The sequence below is a fragment of the Otolemur garnettii genome, unplaced genomic scaffold (assembly GCF_000181295.1).
Source record: "Otolemur garnettii isolate 467f Iridium unplaced genomic scaffold, OtoGar3 scaffold00068, whole genome shotgun sequence".
NCBI lineage: Eukaryota > Metazoa > Chordata > Mammalia > Primates > Galagidae > Otolemur > Otolemur garnettii.
The window spans coordinates 2,952,435-2,972,417 of record NW_003852463.1 but is presented as its reverse complement, the minus strand read 5'-3'; the positions used below and the strand labels follow the sequence as shown (position 1 = coordinate 2,972,417).

Here is a 19,983-nt window from a genome sequence, read left to right as displayed (position 1 = left end):
TGCATACACACAACGTCATACATAGATACCTCATACACACAGACACATGCACCCACCCAGACACACCTCGGTCAGTAGCATGCAGTCCTCCCCCACCTGCGATGTGCCTACGCCTCAGCACGAGCTCCCCAAGCCTTTGGTGGACATAGGGAGATAGGGAATGGGTGAGCCTTTGTGCAAAAAGTCCCTATACCTCCAAATATCCAGAATTAAGGCATTGCAAAGAGCTTGGTAGTGGTGGTGGTTGTTGAAGTCTAAAGGTGAGGGAGCTTTCCCAGGGGCCCCTCTAATTGCATCTCTCTAGAAGAGTCCATTGTGTGCTGGTCATGAGCTACTGCCTGCCTCCTCCTCCAGGACCCACTCAACAGCCTGAGCAGAATGAGACTGGGCTGTTGGTTTTCTCTCCCAAACCTAAGAGATTAACCCTCGGGAAGGCCAGATCAGAGCAGACAGTGGCGCCAGCAGGGAGGGCAGAAGGCAAAGCTCAGAGGGTGTGTGTACCTCTCCCATGACAGGGTAAGGGAGTGAGGGGAGCAGAGGGGAGAGATGAGGGAGAGAGGCAGGCTGAAGGGGCATGCAGTGCGTAAGGATGGCCATGGGACAGGCAGGGAAGACTGGCAGAAAGACCAGTCTGCTCCAACATCCTCACGCCCACTTTCTCAGCCCAATGCCCACCCGGGCCTGACCTTTAAACAGCCAGGCCCTAGTCACTTTTCCTAAACCTGGACTAGGCCCCATTTGGCACAGGAAGGTCCAGGGAGGTGGGGCAACAGAGAAGTTTATGGACTCCAGCTCCAAACAACCAAGCAGAGCTGCGTAACCAGAACCAGCAAGCACAGACATCTATTGCTGGGGCAGAATGGCCAGGGGCCCTTGGCCCAGCTGGTCATATTTCACACCCACAGCGGTAACAGGGTTTATCTCTGGGGTGTGAAGCTACTCCTAGGAACTATCACTTCCTACTCAGATTGATTTTTGTCCTACTTGAATTTTTTATAAGGAGTATATATTCCTGTTATAGCAGGAAAAAGAAACAACAGAAACACTCACTCCCATCTTACCTCCTCAGCTTCCCAAGTCACAGAATAGCCATTGACCTCTCCCTCCCACTCCGCAGATGAAGGGAACAGGTATCACCAGCTCAGGTCTCTGCCCAAAGATCTTTGCTTCCCCCCCATAATGTCACATCCCCTTCCCCAAGGAATTTGGGTTTCCCTCTGGGCCTATTTTCCAAGGAGGCCAGGACAGAAAAGAAAAGCTTTCCCTCAGTATTTTTGAGACTCTCCCATCCAGAGCAGAGTGAGGCTGAGAACGGCTGTGATCTGTCTGTGGACCCCCAGCTGCCATCAACCATCTCTCTCCCTTCCTGCTCCCCCCTTCCTTCTCCCCCTACTTACAGGGTGCAACTTGTTCCTGCTTCCCCAGCCTGGACCAGATAGCCCCCAAACAGTCCCCCAGATGTGCCAGGCACACAGCTCACAGCAGCTAGGAAGATATGAACATCGCCAACATGGGCTGATGAGTCTTCAATGAAAACAGATGGAGACTTTCTCTTACAGAGCCCTGTATGCAGCAGAGCAAATGAGCTCTAAGTACCTTGTCCCTACAGACTGAGGCTGCTATGGGGAATATGACAGCAGGATTCTGTGACCTAGTACAATCCTACCTCCTCTATTGAGCTCTCAGCTGCCACCATCCTGGCCTGGTCCAGTCCCTCTTCCTTCCGACCAGGCACATGTACTCCAAAGCAAACTCACCTACAACCAGATCTGTAAGCACTTTGCTCCAGGACCACTTGGTGTTGTCATTTCCTGGTTACCTGTGGTCTCTCCCGGAGACTGTACTGTACAGTCTGTGGAATACAGACTGTGGAATACAGACTGTGGAATACAGACTGTGGACTGTATTCCCTTCGTATATCTACTAGTTACCCCCTGGGGCACACAGCTTCCAAGTAACGAAATCATGCACACCATAAAGTCCAAAGCTGCTGCAACCCCTCAGGGTCCTCTCCTGTGTGTTCCCCTGGATGCATGTAGCAGCCAGGTCTGGTGGTTAACTGCTAGACTCCACCACGGACCAGGATACCTCCCCCAACTTCTGTCCCTTGGCCATCAGGTAAAGATAACCAGGCTTTCAGGGCTACTGAAAGGATAGGGCACACCCAGCAAGCAGCCACTGTGTCCCCTTTAGTCCTGTCATTCCCTCTAACAACCAGAAGCTCCCAGGACTCTTGCCCTTGAATCCCTAATGCCGCTGAGCACTGCCTGGCCTTCAAGAGAACAAGCCAGATCCTTTAACAAATATCCAACCTCAGCTCCACAGGACTGGCTGTGGAGGACACAAACCATGGCCTCCACTTTTGGATGTCTGCTACTCCCCTACCAGTGCCCCATGGCCTTCTCTCCCTCATTGCGCTTCGCCGAGCCTGCCTGTTAGGCTGTTGTTGCCCTAGAATACTGAGGCCCAAGCTGAGTGCTGACCCTGTCACTCCCATCCAGGTCTGAGACTGGGCCAAAATCAGGATGTGACCAAGGCCCCGACCCTGACGCCCCACCTCTCAGTCAGGTGCACCATCTAGGGCACCAGGACTCTCTAGGCCCAGGCAGCATGTGCTGGGAACACAATGGTTTTGACAAAGATGATTATCTGGGACTTGTCCCAGGTGCCTCAGCAGCTAAGACATGATGGGCACCAATAGGAAAGCAAGAGTAAGAGAAAATGCCTCTTTTTTTTCTTTTTCCAGTGTTTAGTCAGGGCTGGGTTTGAACCTGCCACCTCCAGTATATGGGGCCGGTGCCCAACTCCTTGAGCCAAAGGCACCACCCAGAAAATGCCTCTTATCAGAAGAGGCACACAAAGATACAGTAAACTCTTCAGGGGAGACACACATCAGTGCTTCTCAAAACACCAAGTGAAAAAAAATCACCAGGTCTTGTTAAAATGTAGATTTTAACATTTTTACCCAGGTCCCAGAGGATGCTACTGGCCTATGGACTACATCTGAGTCCCAAGTCCATCCTGGGACCTGAGGGATAAACACAATGGAGTTAGAGGCAAACCAAAACCAGAGTTTGCTGTACTGAGTGTTCACTGTGTGTCTGGCTCTGTACATAGTCCAGGACACAGGATTTCCATTTTGCAGATGAGCAAACTAAGTTGTACAGAAGATTTGCAACTTAGCCAGGGACACACAGCTAGTAAGTGATAGAGTGGAACTCGAACATCAAGATGCCTGCCTCCAAGCCTGTAACCTTTAGTTTAGCATCTCTCAGAAAGCTAAATGCAAACACTTCTGCCCTGAGCACCCTGAGAGGACAGAGGCTAGAAAAGGTGTAGATATACCCTGCAGGCCCCGGAAGAGGCACGGGGGTGGGGTATGCAGACCAGACTCCCCTTCAAAAGGTTGGCACAATCCCAAGAGCACAGCGCCCTGATGGGCAAGTGACAGAATCTAAGGGTTTTGTCCTGCCCCAGCCCCGCAAAACCTTGTCTGAGATCAGCACAGCCTCCCCCAATAGCCATCAAGATCCAGAATTCCTGGGAGAGCAGGACTGTAAGAGAGCTTCTAAAGGGCCCCCTGTTTGACTGAGAATACCTCCTCCAGGCTCTGTCTGCGTGACAAAGTTCAGCAGGCCGGGGGTGGACTTGGGACTCAGCTCTCAGCCTCCTTCTACCCACTCTAGGAGCAGAGTACAAAGTGGGATGTAAGGGCTGTAAGGGAACAAGGGTGCTCACCTGTTACCAAGATAAGGCCCTACTTATTCCTGCTGCTGGGGTTATCTAGCCCTCATATCCCTACCCAATTCTCAGGAAATGCAGCTGGGCTAACTGATGCCACACAGTATAACCAAGGAGGCCCCAAACTCAGGGATAGCCAACCTAGGACAGCTGTCCAACATACCCAGGGACAAACATACCCATACACATGCCAGGGAATTCCTGCCAGAGGCTGGAGTGGTAGGGCTATGGGCAGCTATAGCCACCGGCCCAGACTTACCCTCAAATCTTATCAGTCCAAAATTCAGATCCAAATAATTGTGCCCCTTTCTGTGCTCACATCCATCATTTATTCCAGACCCCACATCCAGGAACCAACTTCGTCTCCTTTCCCCACCCCCCATACTCCACATCTAAACTTTGAACTCTGTGACCCTGTATCTGCAAATTATCTCTGGAATTCACCCTCGCTCACCACTGTCTACCACCACTTCCCTGCTGGACATTCTAACTTCCCTGCCTTCCTGCCATCCACATTCCACTAGCGAACGTGAAATCAAAGCACATCACATCTGCTTCCTCAGCATCTTTTGGGTCTTGGCTCCTAAGACTCTCTACATTTCTCACTGTACTGGGGCCACAGTGGCCTTCCTGCTGTCCCCGAACCCATGGGGCGTGTGCCTATCTTAAGGCACACTGCACGTGCTGGTCCCTCCACCTGAGACACAGCCAGATGTTCCTGACACCATTCACTCACTCACTCACTCTAGCCAGGGCTCTGGGCATCCGGGCCTCCTCCGTCTTCCTTAGGTACCCCAGCTGCAACCAACCTACATCCTATTTCATTTCTTCACCATCCTTACCAGAACCCAGCACTGAGTGTGTATGTGTCTCCTGTGTACTGCCACACAGCGTGAAATGCTGTGTGTGTACAAGGCTTGAATATCTGTCTTCCCTTGCTCTGCAGCCAAGTACTTTATTCAGCTCATCTCTGCAGCTCCTTAATAGCACTTAATAGTGGATACTCAAATATTTGTTCAACAAAATAATTTATAAATCTAACTTAGGAACTTGTCTGTCCCTGTTCACAACTGCTCTATAGTTGTCTCTGTCATTATAAACCCATGCATCTTACCCAAGAGAGCCACAGCTCCTGAAGAGCAAAGCGGGTCCTCCTCTGTCCACCAACCCTACAGACAGGTGCCTCTGAGGGCAGAAGCCAGAGGTGCCAGGCTTATAGGGAGGAGTTCCAAAGTGGAACCTTCATTAACTGTGAAACCCCTCCTTGGCTCTCATCTCTGAACTAAAAATCCCACTAATTCCCTGGAGAGAAGATGCCCAATCAGACGTGGACAGCCCAGTCTTCAGAACGGAGGTGTCAGTGTTGACCCCTCTCCAGCCCTTCTCTCAGCCTCCCAAGGCCAATAATCTTATCTCTGTTACCAACTTCAACCACTCATTTCATACTCACTGTGTGCTGGACACTTTGCTGAGCACCGAACATACCAAATTACACCTTACTTACCTCCTAACAACACTGGGAGGCAGGCATGGGAGGCAGTTCCTGAGAGTGGGTAAAAGCCATAGCCCCACCACTTACAGACTATGTGACCTTGGGCAGGTTACCTAATCTCTATGCCTCAGTTTCCTTACGTATCTATAAAATGGAGGTAGCAGCCATCCGTTCTCCCCACAAGACCACAAGTCAAACATCCTGAATCCAAAAACCTGTAATCTGCAATGCTCCCAAAGTCAAAAAAGGAGCCGAGTGTGGTGGCTCACACCTGTAATCCTAGCACTCTGGAAGACAGAGGCAGGAAGACCACTTGAGCTCAGGAGTTCAAGACTAGCCTGAGCAAAAGCAAGACCCCATATCTACTCAAAATAGAAAAACTGACTGGGTGTCATGGTAGACACCCATAGTCTCAGCTAATGAGGAGGCTGAAGGAGGAGGATCACTTGAATCCAAGAGTTTGAGATTGCTGTGTGCAAGGCTGACACCATAGCCTGGGGGCGAGAGAGAAAGAGAGAGAGAGAGAGAGAGAGAGAGAGAGAGAGAGACTGTCTCAAAAAAAAGTTAAATTAAAAAAATATATATATATGGGGCAGCACCTGCGGCTCAGCAAGTAGGTGCCGGCCCCAGCCAAACTGCAACAAAAAAATAGCTGGGCATTATGATGGGCGCCTGTAGTCCCAGCTACTAGGGAGGCTGAGGCAAGAGAATTGCCTGAGTCCAAGAGCTGGAAGTTGCTGTGAGCTGTGACACCACAGCACTCTATCGAGGGCAACAAAGTGAGATTCTGTCTCTAGAAAAAATATAATAAAATATATATATATGTATATATATATAAAATAAAACGTGGCTCAGCACCCATTAACACAGTGGTTACGGTGCCACATACACCAAGGGTGGTGGGTTCGAACCTGGCCCAGGGTCAGCTAAACAACTGCAACCAAAAAATAGCTGGACATTGTGGCAGGCACCTGTAGTCCCAGTTACTTGGGAGGCTGAGGCAAGAGAACCAGTTAAGCCCAAGAGTTTGAGGTGGCTGTGAGCTGTGACACCACAGCACTCTACTGAGGGCAACATAGCGAGACTCTGTCTCAAAAAAAAAGAATGTGTATATATATATGTGTGTGTGTATATATATAAAAACATAAAATGCATTGCATTGTAGCTGTCACAGATGTCACAAAACATTTATACTCATCATTACTTTGAACTGTAAAGGCATGGGACCACTACTACAGCACGATTTAATTCAGTCACAGTAGTAAAACATGTTTCTCCAGCAAATGTTTTGATGTATTGATACATATATCTCAATATCACTATTAGACTTTGTAATGCTGGATATTTAAAGACTTTATTCTGAAAAGGGGGTACATGGCACAAAAAGAACTGAGAACACCTGTTTTGCTGAGAGGAAGCTCAGCAAAAGGCCAGATCCTCCCTTCCTTGCCCACCACACAGCACCCGGGCTGGGAGCTGAAAGCAGAAGATGGGGGTTGTTCCCATTTCCAAATCCAGAGGCACAGACAGCCTGGTAAAGGGCAAGAAGCTGGCCAAAGGCTGGGCGCAGTGGCTCACGCCTATAATCCTAGCACTCTTTTTTGTTTTGTAGAGACAAGAGTCTCACTTTATCACCCTCACAGCAACCTCCAACTCCTGGGCTTAGGCGATTCTCTTGCCTCAGCCACCTGAGTAACTGGGACTACAGCTGCCCGCCACAATGTCTGGCTATTTTTTTTTTTTGAGACAGAGCCTCAAGCTGTCACCCTGGGTACAGCTCACAGTTCTGGGCTCAAGCGATTCTCCTGCCTCTGCCTCCCAAGTAGCTGGGACTATAGGCCCCTGCCACAACACCTGGCGTTGCAGCCATCATTGTTGTTTGGTGGGCCCGGTCTGGATTCAAACCCGCCAGCTCAGGCGTATGTGGCTGGCGCCTTAGCTGCTTGAGCCACAGGCGCTGAGCCCAGCTATTTTTTTTTTGTTACAGTTTGGCTGGTGCTGGGTTTGAACCCGCCACCCTCGGTATATGGGGCCAGCACCCTACTCACTGAGCCACAGGTGCCGCCCAATCTTAGCACTCTTGAAGGTCAAGGCAAGTGGATTGCCCTGAGCTCGCAGGTTCGAGACCAGCCTGAGTAAGAGCAAGACCCCCATTTCTAAAAATAGCCAGGCATTGTGACAGGTGCCTATAGTCCCAGCTACTTGGGAGGCTGAGGCAAGAGAATCACTTGAGTCCAAGAGTTGGAGGTTTCTGTGAGCTTTGACCCCATGGCACTCTACCGAGGGTGACAAAGTGAGACTCTGTCTCAAAAAAAAAAAAAAAGGCTAGCCAAAGGCCCTCAGATTCCCCAGCGTCACGCCACAGTGCTCAGGCCTTGCATGCCAATGAAGGTGACTCCAGAGAAATAAAAACAGCCAAGGGTGCCTGCCAGCTAGGAATAGGCTACTCCTGGAGCTTGTTTTGATCGTGCCCCCAATGCCAGTCTCCAACTTTTCCAAGTTGGAAGGAGATTCTCACAGCTTTGCTACAGCTGCAACCTACCAGGCCTGCAGCTTCCTTCTGGCTATAGCCGCTACCCAGACCTCTTAAAAAAATAAGCCTTAACTCCGCTAGTGAACAGCTGTAGCGTACTGGGGAGAGGGGATCAAACCTCGAGAGGCAAAGGAAGTCAAGATGCACTTAATAAAGACAATTGTGCTGGACCAAAATACTGGCTGGGAGAATCTGCTAGAAGGGAAAGTGAAGTGCTAATATGAAGCCTCCCGTTTCCCCATCTAGCTCCCCTAGAGAGTTACTATAAATGAGAAACTGCAGCATTCCAGAGTGGAGAAGACATGTGACTGGAAAAGCAGACGTTGGGGGAAACTTCAAAATACCTGCCCATAACATCACCTGCCCCAGATTTCTACTCCAGGCCAGTGACAGTTTCAAGCAACACTATATAGATGAAATCATTTGTCCTCAAAGGCCTGCAGCCTTCAATGAAGGGTGTCATGACAGTATTATGGAGCAGGGCAGCTTTTTAGTCGGAAAGCCATCATGAAACTAAAAAATAATGGCAAATAATTGTCTTTCCTGCCACTCCTGGGTAAGCTGAGCCAGCCTGCCATTGCAGCTACAGAATGATCAAAGAGTTGAGAGGGAAAGCTCAGTCCTATGCCAGGATTCCTGCTCACAGAGAAGAAAAGACAGGACTGGAGATCCAGATGACAACCATTAATGGACACTAGAGCCACAAGAACTTCTGAATTGCCACCTCTGACTAATAGTCCCAGCTCCACTGCTTAACCTGGGCCTCTCTGGAGGAGAGCTAGAGATGGAGATGGGGTGGGCTCTCAAGGTAATGGCCAGCTCACCTGGAGAAAGGACTCTGGTGGAGTCCTCTCTACCTGGGGGTGGAGAACTAAGGTGAAGCACATTGTGAGGGACCAAATGGCCAGGGCTACAGTGTGCAATATTCTCAAGGACAAGTGGCCTGTTCCCTCCACCAGGTAATGGTGTGAAACGGTGTGGGGAGAGACGTATCATCAGGAGACAAGGCAGCCAGGCACTCCTTTGGGTCCTGACTCAACAAACCAGCTATGAAGAGATATTTTTGCTATCAGAAAAAATTGAATATGGACTGGATGTCAGATGATTATTAAGAAACTATTGATTTGGGGTAAGATGGTTATTTTATATATATAGTACCCAAATCTGCTGGAGACGGATGGAAAGGAATCAGAAGTATTCAGGGTTCAGTGACTCATTTGCACTCTCCTCCTGGTCCCACCAGGAACTAATGGTAGGTTTGCCTTAGACCCCTACAGGAGTCAAGGATCAGCCTGGGGCCAGGACACAGGGTTTTTCTCCTTGTCCTATGACTTAACTTCCTCAACTGACTTCATCCCTTGGTCCCTGAGCCTTATGCTAACCTATGAACTCAACAGCCTGGCACAGGGCAGGCCCCCACCGAACCCCTCTGAAAGGCAGAGAGAATGTGCCAGGGAAATCTCACTGGACCAGAGGCTGAGCTTCACTCAAATGTTACCCAAGCATTTGCCAGGAACAAGAATGGAGGTGTCCATGAGGAGCTTATACCTTGCTGGGAAAATAAAACAGCCATTTAAACAGAGGAAGAGGGTAAAGAACGCCACAAAACACATAAACAGGAAGGCTAAAGGGGAGCGGTAAAAAGGGGGAAGGCGTGTGGAACATGGCATCAATGCTGGGCCTGGAACAAAGGGTAGGAAAGAGGCAAAGAGAGTGGAGGGAACCATCCCAGGTGCAAGGAACACAAGACACAGGGGCCAGGGCTGGACACATGAAGACAGGCAGGTAGGAGACTGCCTCCAACATCACCCTGAAGAGCTGTAACTGCATTCTGGACCCTGATGTAGGCTGCAGGTTATGACATGGGATAGGACCTAATGGACGCTGTACTGCAGGGAAAGAGATGGCACAGCCCATGGCCAGGCTGATCAGAGCAATTCCTTAGGTCTTTGTGGTTCTTTCCCATCATAAATTAATAAATTGGCCCATTGGCTTAAAAAAGAAGCAGCTATGGTAACAGTCCAGAGCAAAAGTTAAAAAAAAAAAAAAAAGCCTAAACTAGGACAGGAGCAATGGAGAAGAGGAGAGGCCAGGAGGGTCCCTGGGAATGCCCCTTTTTCACCCCCTGCAGCAGCACTGTGGCAGAGTGACCCACACTGTACCCTTACTACTACTGAGAGCAGGGACTGGCACTCACCTTTTATTCTTCATAACCTGGGACAGGACCTGAGATACAGAATACTTTCTAATACCTGCTGGACAAATGAGATAGAGTTGGCAGGCTCAGCTTTAAATGCAGAAGTTGTGAAAAAATTATTTTAAGGGTATTGTGGGCAAACTCCAGTAGACTAGAAGATATGAGCCTGGCTTGCAACACATATCTGTATGTGGCTTTAAACAGCTATTCTACCTCCTTAAAACAGGAGGGATAAATAAGCCAGAGGGTCAGATGTCAATTAGACCTACTATACTTAGAGCAGCTGTTCGCAACCTGTAGGTCACGACCCATAGGAACTATATTAAAGGGCCTCAGCATTAAGAAGGTTGAGAACCACTGGGCAGGGCAACAACTGGAAAACCTTCTCCTCCAGAGCCTCCCCCACCCTGAAGGCTCTGCCCCTCAAGGTCCCCCTCCCGAGCAGTCTTGCTCACATACCCAGCAGGCAGGAGGTGTGTGGACCAACCCTTCTGCCTCCCAGCACCTACCACCTACCCACCCTTTCATCTGCTATCTACAGCAAAACTCCAAGCCAGACACAATTGCAGGACAGGACAGACCTCTTATCAGGCCACAAGAAGACTCTTATCACCCTCTCTGGCACTGTGCCTGGCACCAGATACCCTCAGAGGCCAGACCATCATTCATTAGTTACCCCTGCCCACGTGGGTATGGGTACAGCTCGCTCAGCTCACCTCAGACCCAGCCAGACCCTGCAGCCTCCCTCCCTTCTGGGCACAAACATTTTGTTTAACCCTCATCCTACTGCTGTCACTGTCAGCTCACCTGGCATGAGGAAAAGCCATAAAAATACCTCAAGACAAGTCTAACTACCACAGATAGCAACAGAAAGCATGTAGGGCTGATAGCACAAGGGAGGGAAAAAATCACTGGGCTAAGAGTTCAGAAATCTGGTTGCCATTAATAAGGTGCATGACCTTGGACAGGCTGCTCTACCCTCTGAGACCCTAGTCCCCACATGTGTATAAATGGGGGTCATCCTGCCCGCCTCAGGGAAGAATGAAACGAGGTGATGCTAGGAAAGCACTCTGAAAAGTAGGCCAACCCACACATAAAGAATTTGGGTTTATTGTCTATCAAAGGCCTTTTTACAGGCTGTCATCAGGCCCACGGGAGTGAGGTGGCCCAGGAGCAAAAAGCAATGATCCTGCCGATCCTACTTAACCTATCCCTTCCCCAGTGCGCTCCTAACTCCATACTTGTCCCAACCTTGGGTCATGGAGGACAAAACTAAGTGGTGATGGTCCCCTCTACTAGAACCCAAAAGAGGTGGAGACAATAAAAATCCCTGTGTAGGAAAGTCAGGGTCATCACAGGTCCAGGAATGTAGCCTTTGTGCAAACAAAGAGGGGGGGGATATACAACGTATTTGTTTATAAATGCATGAAATAACTTTGGAAGGTCACCAGAACTGGTAATGTTGGCTGCCTCTGAAGAGAGGGGTGGGGTGACTCAAGATTAGGGAAAGGGAGATTTTTTTTTCACTGTGTACCTTTCTGTACTTTTAGAATTTTGACCTAGGTGAACTACACAAAAATAAGAAGAAAGTCAAGAAGTAAAGAAAGTCAAGCTGTTTTGTTGAGAGGCACATAGAAATCAAGCTTGGCTCACTCCCTTTCCCGGCCCAGTCCCACCTCATTCACCTCCCTTTCTGAAGGGGCAGTGTCCCAGCCTCCAACTCACCTTACCCCATCAGTAAGGGGTAAGGCCTGTCATTCAAGGCCTCACCTCCCCTAGTAAGCCCATCTTCATCATTCCAACCTGGTGAGCTCCCCTTTACCCAACTGCCTGTTTCTCTCACACTTTTTATATGCAGCTTTTCATTGTTCCTCCTGGGTAAATCTTGTCTCAAACATCTTTTATCATTATTATTATTATTAAATCACAGCTGTGTACATTAATGCGATCATGGGGTACAATGTGCGGGTTTTGTATACAATTTGAAATATTTTCATCAAACTGGTTAACATAGCCTTCATGGCATTTTCTTAGTTATTGTGTTAAGATTTCTTAGTTATTTATAGTCTACATTTAGAAAGATTTACATGTACCCTTCTTGTCTAAAACATCTTTTCACCTTCCTAGGGAAAGGGCTATCCACTTTATTTCTCTTGTTTCCTCCACTGATTGAGGCACAATGATCTAGTTACAATGGTTGCCCAGTAATTGCTTCCTAGATACTGAACAAAATAAGAAAAAAAAAACAGCAAATGATCACATCACTGCAGGAGAAGGAACAGGATGGCTCCTAGTTCTATCATGGTAAAACACGCATGTGATGTCTTGGGAACAATCAGGAAGTCTTATGTATGCTAACAGCCCCCAGCCCTGATTGACTGTACAAGCCCCAGGGCTGAGGAATACCCAGGCAGAACTTCCTAGGCTTCACCCTACTCTTGACAGAACCCTGGTAGCCATGATGCTCTCCTTCCCAAAGTACCAGGTGACACCTCCAGCCCCTGGGCAGACACAACCAGGCTGCAACCACAGACTAGACATGCTTACCCCAATAAACTAAGGGCTCCCGGGAGAATCAGGTCATGTTTACAGAGCCCCAAGCCTAAACCCAAGATCGAGGTGGAGGAGGAGCAAGGAAACCTGCTCCTGCTGAGCTCCTGGCCCTGTGCAGAGCAGATCATGGGGAGACTGAGATAGGTGTAGTGGCCAAGAGCACAGACTCTGAAGCCAGACTCTTATCCCGCATAGGTTCACATCCTGACTCTGCCATGTACTATGTGATTTGAGAGAAGTCACTTCAAGGCTGGGCAGGGTGGCTCATGCCTGTAACCCTAGAACTCTGGAAGGCAGAAGCAGGTGGATCGCCTGTGCTCAGGAGTTCAAGACAAGCCTGAGTAAGAGCAAAGCCATGTCTCTTCTAAAAATGGAAAAGCTAGCTGGGCATTGTGGTGGGTACCAGTAGTTTCAGCTACTCAGGAGGCTGAGGCAAGAGGGTTGCTTGAGGGCTGGGCATGGTGGCTTATGCCTATAGTCCTAGAATTCTGGAAGGCCAAGGTGGGCAGATCGCCTGAGCTCAGGAGTTCAAGAGCAGCCTGAGCAAGAGTGAGACCACATCTCTAAAAATAGCCAGGCATTGCAGTGGGCGCCTGTAGTCTGAGCTACTTAGGAGACTAAGGTAAGCAGATCACTTGAGCCTCAGAGTTTGAGGTTGCTGTGAGCTATGATGCCATGGTACTCTACCCAGGGTGAAAAAGTGAGACTGTCTCAAAAAATAAAATAAAATAAGAAATAAATAAATAAAAGGAAAAACCCTATCTCTAAAAAGAAAAAAGAGAAAAGTCACTTCAATTATCTGTGCCAAGATGTCCTCAGCTGTTAAACAGTAATAGCATCTACAACTTAAGAGAATGCTACGAGCAAATGGAGGCCAGGTCTTTAGGACAGTGCCAGCACCTAGAAAGGACCTGATAAAACAATACTCAAGACCAACAAGGCAATGATAATAACTCATCAAAACACAGTACTCCATGGTCCAGGTATGGGGATTCAGAGAAGACTGGGGTGGTAAATGGGCTCTCCAACGCCCAACCGACAGATCTCTGGTATATGTCCCCTCCTCATGGAACCCTACTTGGACCACAGCTAACCCCAGTGGCTTTGTCTGATCTAGGCACTAAAATATAGGAGGTAGCTATAGGGCTTCCTCTAAACATAGGGCCAAGTCTGTATCCTCCTCACCTTTGGACTGGACTGCAGGTCTCTCCCAGGTCTGTGGAGAAGCCCTACATCCCTCTCTCGCAAAAACCCCAGGGGCACTTGTACAGAAATCTTGGGAGGTCCAAATGCCATCTCTTCTTACCCCAGGTTCTACAGCTCTGTGGGCTGCCAGGCTTCAACAGGAACCACACCGGGCAACGCCCACCAGTTACTGCTGAGTGACTGAGAGCATGTTCTCACTCTTGAGCCTCAGTTCCACATGTCGCTAGAGTTCTGTGATCAGGGGTTGTGCTTCCCTTCCCCACTCCCAGGATGAACTAGAGATCAAGGTGGTCTGTGACAAAGCCCACCCCCCTTGTAGCTTCTCTGAAGCACTGCCCCGGGAGCCCCACTTTGGGAACCCCTGTTTACAGCTCTCTGAGGAGAGGCCTGGCCCATCCCCACCCAGAGGCCTCATGTGACCTTCTAAGCCATCGCTCCTGAAGAAAAAAATGACCTACACATATGGCCAGCTCAGCAAAGTCATCAGACTCTCTCCTGACAGGACTGCCAGGTTCAGGAAGACCCACACTGTAGACTCATTTTTATTACTTGGCCGTGGAGAAGGGCAAACAAAGCTGCTTCATGGCTATACCATTTTGCAGAGGAAAAAAAAAAAAGGAAGACTGATTCCCACAGAGCAATGACAGCTTCTATCATTGTGTTAATCACCTGTCCCTGTGCCGTGTGGGAGGGGCAGGGGAAACATCTGGACAAGGCCAGACCAGTGGTTTAGCAGCAACAAGAACAGCATCAAAGTGTCAGTAATGACAAATGGGGCAGGCAGCTCCCATCAGAGGGAAAGGACAGCTCTCAAGGTCACTGGGGATGGCAGCTCTGCAGAGGCATGCCTCATCACCAGCTGCCTGCACAGAGGGGCAGGCAGGGCCAAGACCGGCTGACCACAGGCCAGCTCTAACCTCCGGGTCTGCCCAGGGCAGGGACAGATGGGGAGGGAAAGGGAAGCTGCTGTGCTGAGAGGAGCCGCCCAGTCTGACAGAGCAGTCACATTTCCTACCCCACCCCACTCCACTCCCCTAGACGCTGCTGCCCAAGCAACCCCAAATAAAAACTGCCCCATAACTAAGGGAGATAAAGCCTCTGTGTCCTAAGACTGACTTCTGAGGGCCACCACACCCTTCACCCTTCCCAGCAGCCACAGCATACTTCCCAGGCAGCCCCACCAGCCTCCCATCTCCAGTTCTGGGGCTGGAACAGGAGTCAAAGCTAGGGGCCTAAGGCCCCTCAGCCACTTCCCAAAGAGTCAGGTGACATATGGAAACCAGGGCAGAGAAGGCATGTAACTGTTCACAACAGTTAACAAACAAGCTATCTAGAGGGCTAAGGGATAGATGGAAAGATGCCTTGATCAAGGATGATCTCAACCTTAGGCCAACAGGCGACATTTCCTCTCAGGTACCCTCAAGTGCCCCCAAACTCTGCCCTCCTTAAGGAGGTCTCAGAATACCATGACTGGCCCAGTAGAAGGCTCTGGCCTAAGACCTAAGTCCTCCACAGCCATAGGCTCCCTGAGCTCCCCTGCCAAAACCGACAGCACAGTCCAAGCAGGGGCTGATAGAGCCTCTGGGGGGCCACAACTAGCAACCTATCCACAGTCACAACAGTTTTGGTCTTTATAACAACAACAACAACAAAAAAGAAGACAAACTCGTCCTAATCCAAATTGAACCTACAGCTTTGGGTTGCCCAAGAGGCCAGCCTCTAACCACTGATGCAAGAGGCCCAGGATAATGGTTCTACCTACCATACTCCAGGTCTTACAGCAGGTACCATTTCACTCCATATCAAGACCAGGGAGACAGCAGATGAAGGCTCCACACAGCAGGCCTATGCTCTCTCCTCCCCCAAATGCACAGAGAGATCAGCATCGCAGGGGGCAAAGACCAGGTCTCCCAACCACAATAGCCTCATGGCAGATCCCCTGTCTTCTTACTCCAAAACCTTTATAGCTGCTTCCTTCTCTCCCTCTTCTGATATGTTCAGGACCATTCCCTGGAGTGTAATCTACACCGATAGCATAAAGTCCAAAAAGGTCCAAATGACTCATCTGACCCTATGGGGTCACCACCTCGTGTCTATCTTGGACGCTGGGGTAATGAGAAGTAACGAGAAGGATGCTGGAGGTACAAAGTAGCAGAAAAGTATCTCTTAGGATTTTTAGACCCAGAAGAACTATGATAATCCATGGACAGTTTTACTGAGGGGAAAGGATGATAATCAGTATCCTTCTGTACCATGTTAAATTTTGCTTTGAGAATTTCCTCTTTAATTATTTAAAATAAAATATCCCTCACCTTAAAAAGCACCCCACTGACAAAGGACCTTTGAAAGCTGCTAAGACACCCTAGAATCCTAGCCACCACCATTACAGAGAGCAGGACCCCAGAGTAATCCCAATACTAATAATTTGAAAGTTTCTATGTGTCCAGAACCACACTAAGGCTTGTACAGATGATGTCTTACTTACTATGTACAACTCTATGATTATAACCATTCACCTTTTTATTATTATTATTTTTTTTTGAGACAGTCTCACTCTGTCACCCTCGGTTGTGTGCTGTGGCATCATAGCTCTCAGCAACCTCAAACTCTTGGGCTTAAGCGATTCTCTTGCCACCACCTCCCAGGTAGCTGGGACTATAGGTGCCCACCACAACACTGGCTATTTTTTGTTGTTGTTGTTGTTGTTGTCATTGTTGTTTTAGCAGGTGCTGACCAGGTTTGAACCCAGCAACCCTGGTGTATGTGGCTGGTGCCCTAACCACTGAGCTACAGGCACCAAGCCACCATGACCTTTTTAGAAATGAGGGGATGCATTAAGTAACCTGCCTGCTAGTAAGTCACAAGAACTGGGAGTTAAACCCCAGTGTCCAGGTGTCCAAACCCTGTGCTGTCCTGCCTTCCCATAAGGTAGGGGCAGCTCCAGGCAGGTCTGCCAGGGAGAAAAGCTGCAGAGCTGCAGGGTGATTTGGGCCTTGCTTTGAGACTGCAGAGGCCTCTCAAGCCCTAGTTCTCAACCTCAACAGCATGGAGAATGCAGAGGGCTGCAAAGGCCAAGCTCCTTTCATTGGAAATTCTCATACTTCAGTGTGTACCCTGAGACTCATGGCACTGAGGTTTTCCCAGGTTCTAAGTTCTGGATTGTCTGTCCTCATAGTAACTCTTCCAAGGCAAGAGAATTCTCCCAGATAAGGGCTACCAGACATTGTTACCAAAACCTCCCTCCACCACTGAATTGTCTGCCCTCATAGTAGCTCTTCCACGGCAAGAGAATTGTCCCAGATAAGAGCTACCAGACGTTGTTACCAAAACCTCCCTCCACGGGTCACTGCAGTACACTGACCACCTACCATGCTCAGAGACTGCACTTGGTGCTTCAACTATGTTCTCATTTCATCTTTCACATCAACCCTGTAAAAGTATAAATGATCTCCATTTTATAGACAAGAAAACTGAGGCACCAAGAGTTTATGCAACTTGCCACTAGAATCTGTTCAGTGCAACTCCCCAGCTCCCTCCTCTTAACAATGAGGATACCTTCCCCACTCAGGTTCTCCCTTAGCACAGGGCCACCATCTACCTTCCCTGAGACCACCACAGCCACCTCCTGGAGTTGTTCAAAGCTGAGGAGAATACACCCTGGTCTTTTCTGCCTTCCCCTCTCCTTACCAAGCAATGTTCAGACTCATTATTTCAACAGCCCAGGTAATGCCACCAGGATTGGCCATCAAAACCACAAATGGAAGGGAGAGACAGGAGCAGGGGTGGCAGCCTTCACTCCCTATCAGTGGGCATGCTGTCCAGTGCACTGGAGGATCAGGCCAATAACATGGACTTTTCCTCTGCCCATTCTAAGTGTCCCTCCCCATTCCTGCTCCCGCCAGGTTCTATAAATAACCCAAGTCTCAGTGCATCAGAGGAAAGACATCCAGGTGGGTGTGGAAAGATCCTGGTGGAAAAGATGACTTCTATAAAGTAAATTAAAGCTCCCATTAGAATTAAGGGTGGCAAATCAAATTCTCCAAGACAGACTGTTCTTGGCTGAAAATAGGTCCACCTGGGCCTACAGGCTTGACCAGCTCAACTAAGAAAGATTCAGAGGCCAAGAGGAAAAGCAAGGGCAGGAACCAGGAAAAAAAAAAGCCCCTCCCTGAAAGCCTAGAGTCATTTTTCCCCCTTGTCTGTCCCCTCCTACCCGCCACCCACATATGTGGTCTACCAGTCCTGTGAGTGAAGCTGAGTGGTAGAGGGTGCAGGACTGGGGAAAGGGGTGTAGTGATTTAAGGAAGGCACCTCTTCTGAAAAATACTGGACTAAGAGATTCAGGAGAGAGCTTTCTGCCCCTCCCCCAACCCCTTAGGCTCCCTGAGCCAGGAAGGAGGGAGAGGACAGAAAAAAGGAGGAAAAAAAACAAAACAGGGGCCAAGCTATACCACATGATCCCACAATACAGCAACCAAACAGCAAGTCATGAAGGAAGGAAGGGAGCAGGCCAGGGGAGGAAGAGACGGAGTTAGGTCACAGCGCTGCCTGGAACCTGCACAGAGCTAATTCACTCTTCAACCCAGGCCACAGCCAGGAAGGCTATACACATTCTGGAAGATGTTCAAGGTCAGATCACAATATTCCACCCAAATCCTACTTTCATTTGAGTCTGCACTTAGCTTAAGGTTCATCCCTCTCCTCCAGCAAGCCTTCCTAGATTTACTCAGGAAAGTAATGCCATTCCCCTAGGGAAAACTTTCCTGCACCTCTCCCCACCTAGGGCACCCCACTCACCCTGTCAACCAGGTTATTTCCAAACTTAACCACTTGAGAGATCCACAGCAGGTTGTCAGCCCTGGGGACTGGCTTCCAAATCCTGCACAAGCACAAAACAGGAAATGGGACTCCAAGTCTAAAGCCTTGATCTTAGCACAGGCAAGGTTAAATGCTGCCAAGATAAATGATTAAAAAACCCACTGGCCCATCTAGGTGGAAGTGACTGGGAGATGATCTCCTGCCGTGCATTAACCATGCCACTGCCTCTGCCTTGGGCAGGATAGGCTGGCTGCTTGAAGGGGGACTCAAGTGTTTCCTTCCTTTACTTAAGAGGTCCTCCTGTTCTCAGACCAGGGACACAGGACATTTGGGTGGGTGGGGGGGCATCTCTAGATGATGGAGGCATCCAAGAACCAGGCAAGAGGCAGATGGCCTCTGCAGCCAGACTCCAGGTTTGGTGGAGGGTCTTCTGGAGGATGACACCTGGCCTTTCTTCTCCCACAGGGCAAGACTTCCTCTCCACTTCCCTGCAGGCCTGGCCTGGAGCAATTGCCCAAAGTTGTCCCTTTTTGGGAAAAGGGAGTCAGACCCAAAGGCCCTAAGAATGGCCCCAAGATTTTTCCTTCTTGTGATTTCCACAACCCCACACCTCTGGATCTCATTCTTAACTTTACTTAGCAATCTATTCCTAACTCTTGGATGACCCCTAAACCTCCCATAGGCCTCAGGGACCAATCAGAGGCCCAGCCCAGCCCAGCACAAGGCACATTTGGAGGTCAGAGGGGACCCTGAAACAATTAGAGCCAATTTGTCTGTCGGTTTATTTCCTTGACCGCGAGGCAAGGGGCTCACTGTCCAGGCTGAGGTTCGGGGTGCCGATCCCCACCCAGCCCCGCCCAGTTAGGCCTGTAACCGTTTCTGCGCCCCCGCGCCCACTACTCACTGGGTGTGCTGGGCGCGGCCTGCGCGGAAGACCTCGTCCAGCGCCACGGTGGCCTGACCCAGGAATTTGTCGACGCCGATGAGCGAGCGGTGCATGGTGGTGAGCACCAGCTCGCAGGCTGCAGCTGAGCCCGCGGCCCAGGGCGCCGGGCCCGCATCGGCCTCCTGAGCCCGCAGCAGGCCGTCCAGGGCGCCAGGTGGCAGCTCGAAGGAGCACTCCTCGCGCCACTCTGGGCAACCCGATGTCTTCTCCACCACCGACGTGCTGTACTTCTCGCGGCCCACCTGGATCACTGTGTACGCGTCGCTGGTACTGCCTGCGCCGGAGCTCCTGCCCCGCAACCCGCGGGCCCGCAGCACCGTCACCTGGACATGCGTGGGCAGCCAGCGGGAGGGCTCCGCAGCCGGCTCGGCGTCCCGCACCAGGGCCATGGCGGGGGAAGCGGCGGCGGGCGAGGGCTGTCCAAACCCAGGACAGACACCAGGACCAAGCGACAAACTTGGCAGTGCCGCAGAACGGTCAGGAGCCGAATCAGAGAG

At 49.9% G+C, this 19,983-nt stretch overlaps 1 protein-coding gene across 1 annotated transcript in view; it reads right to left on the bottom strand.

Annotated features, from left to right (window-relative positions):
• RAB11FIP5 (RAB11 family interacting protein 5) overlaps positions 1 to 19,875 on the bottom strand; it is a 37,690-nt gene extending 17,815 nt beyond the window's left edge. Inside the window, exon 1 of the mRNA XM_003793412.2 lies at positions 19,445 to 19,875. Coding sequence (XP_003793460.1) covers positions 19,445 to 19,875 — 431 coding nt within the window. The remainder of the gene's footprint in view (positions 1 to 19,444) is intronic.
• Positions 19,876 to 19,983: the final 108 nt, after the last annotated feature.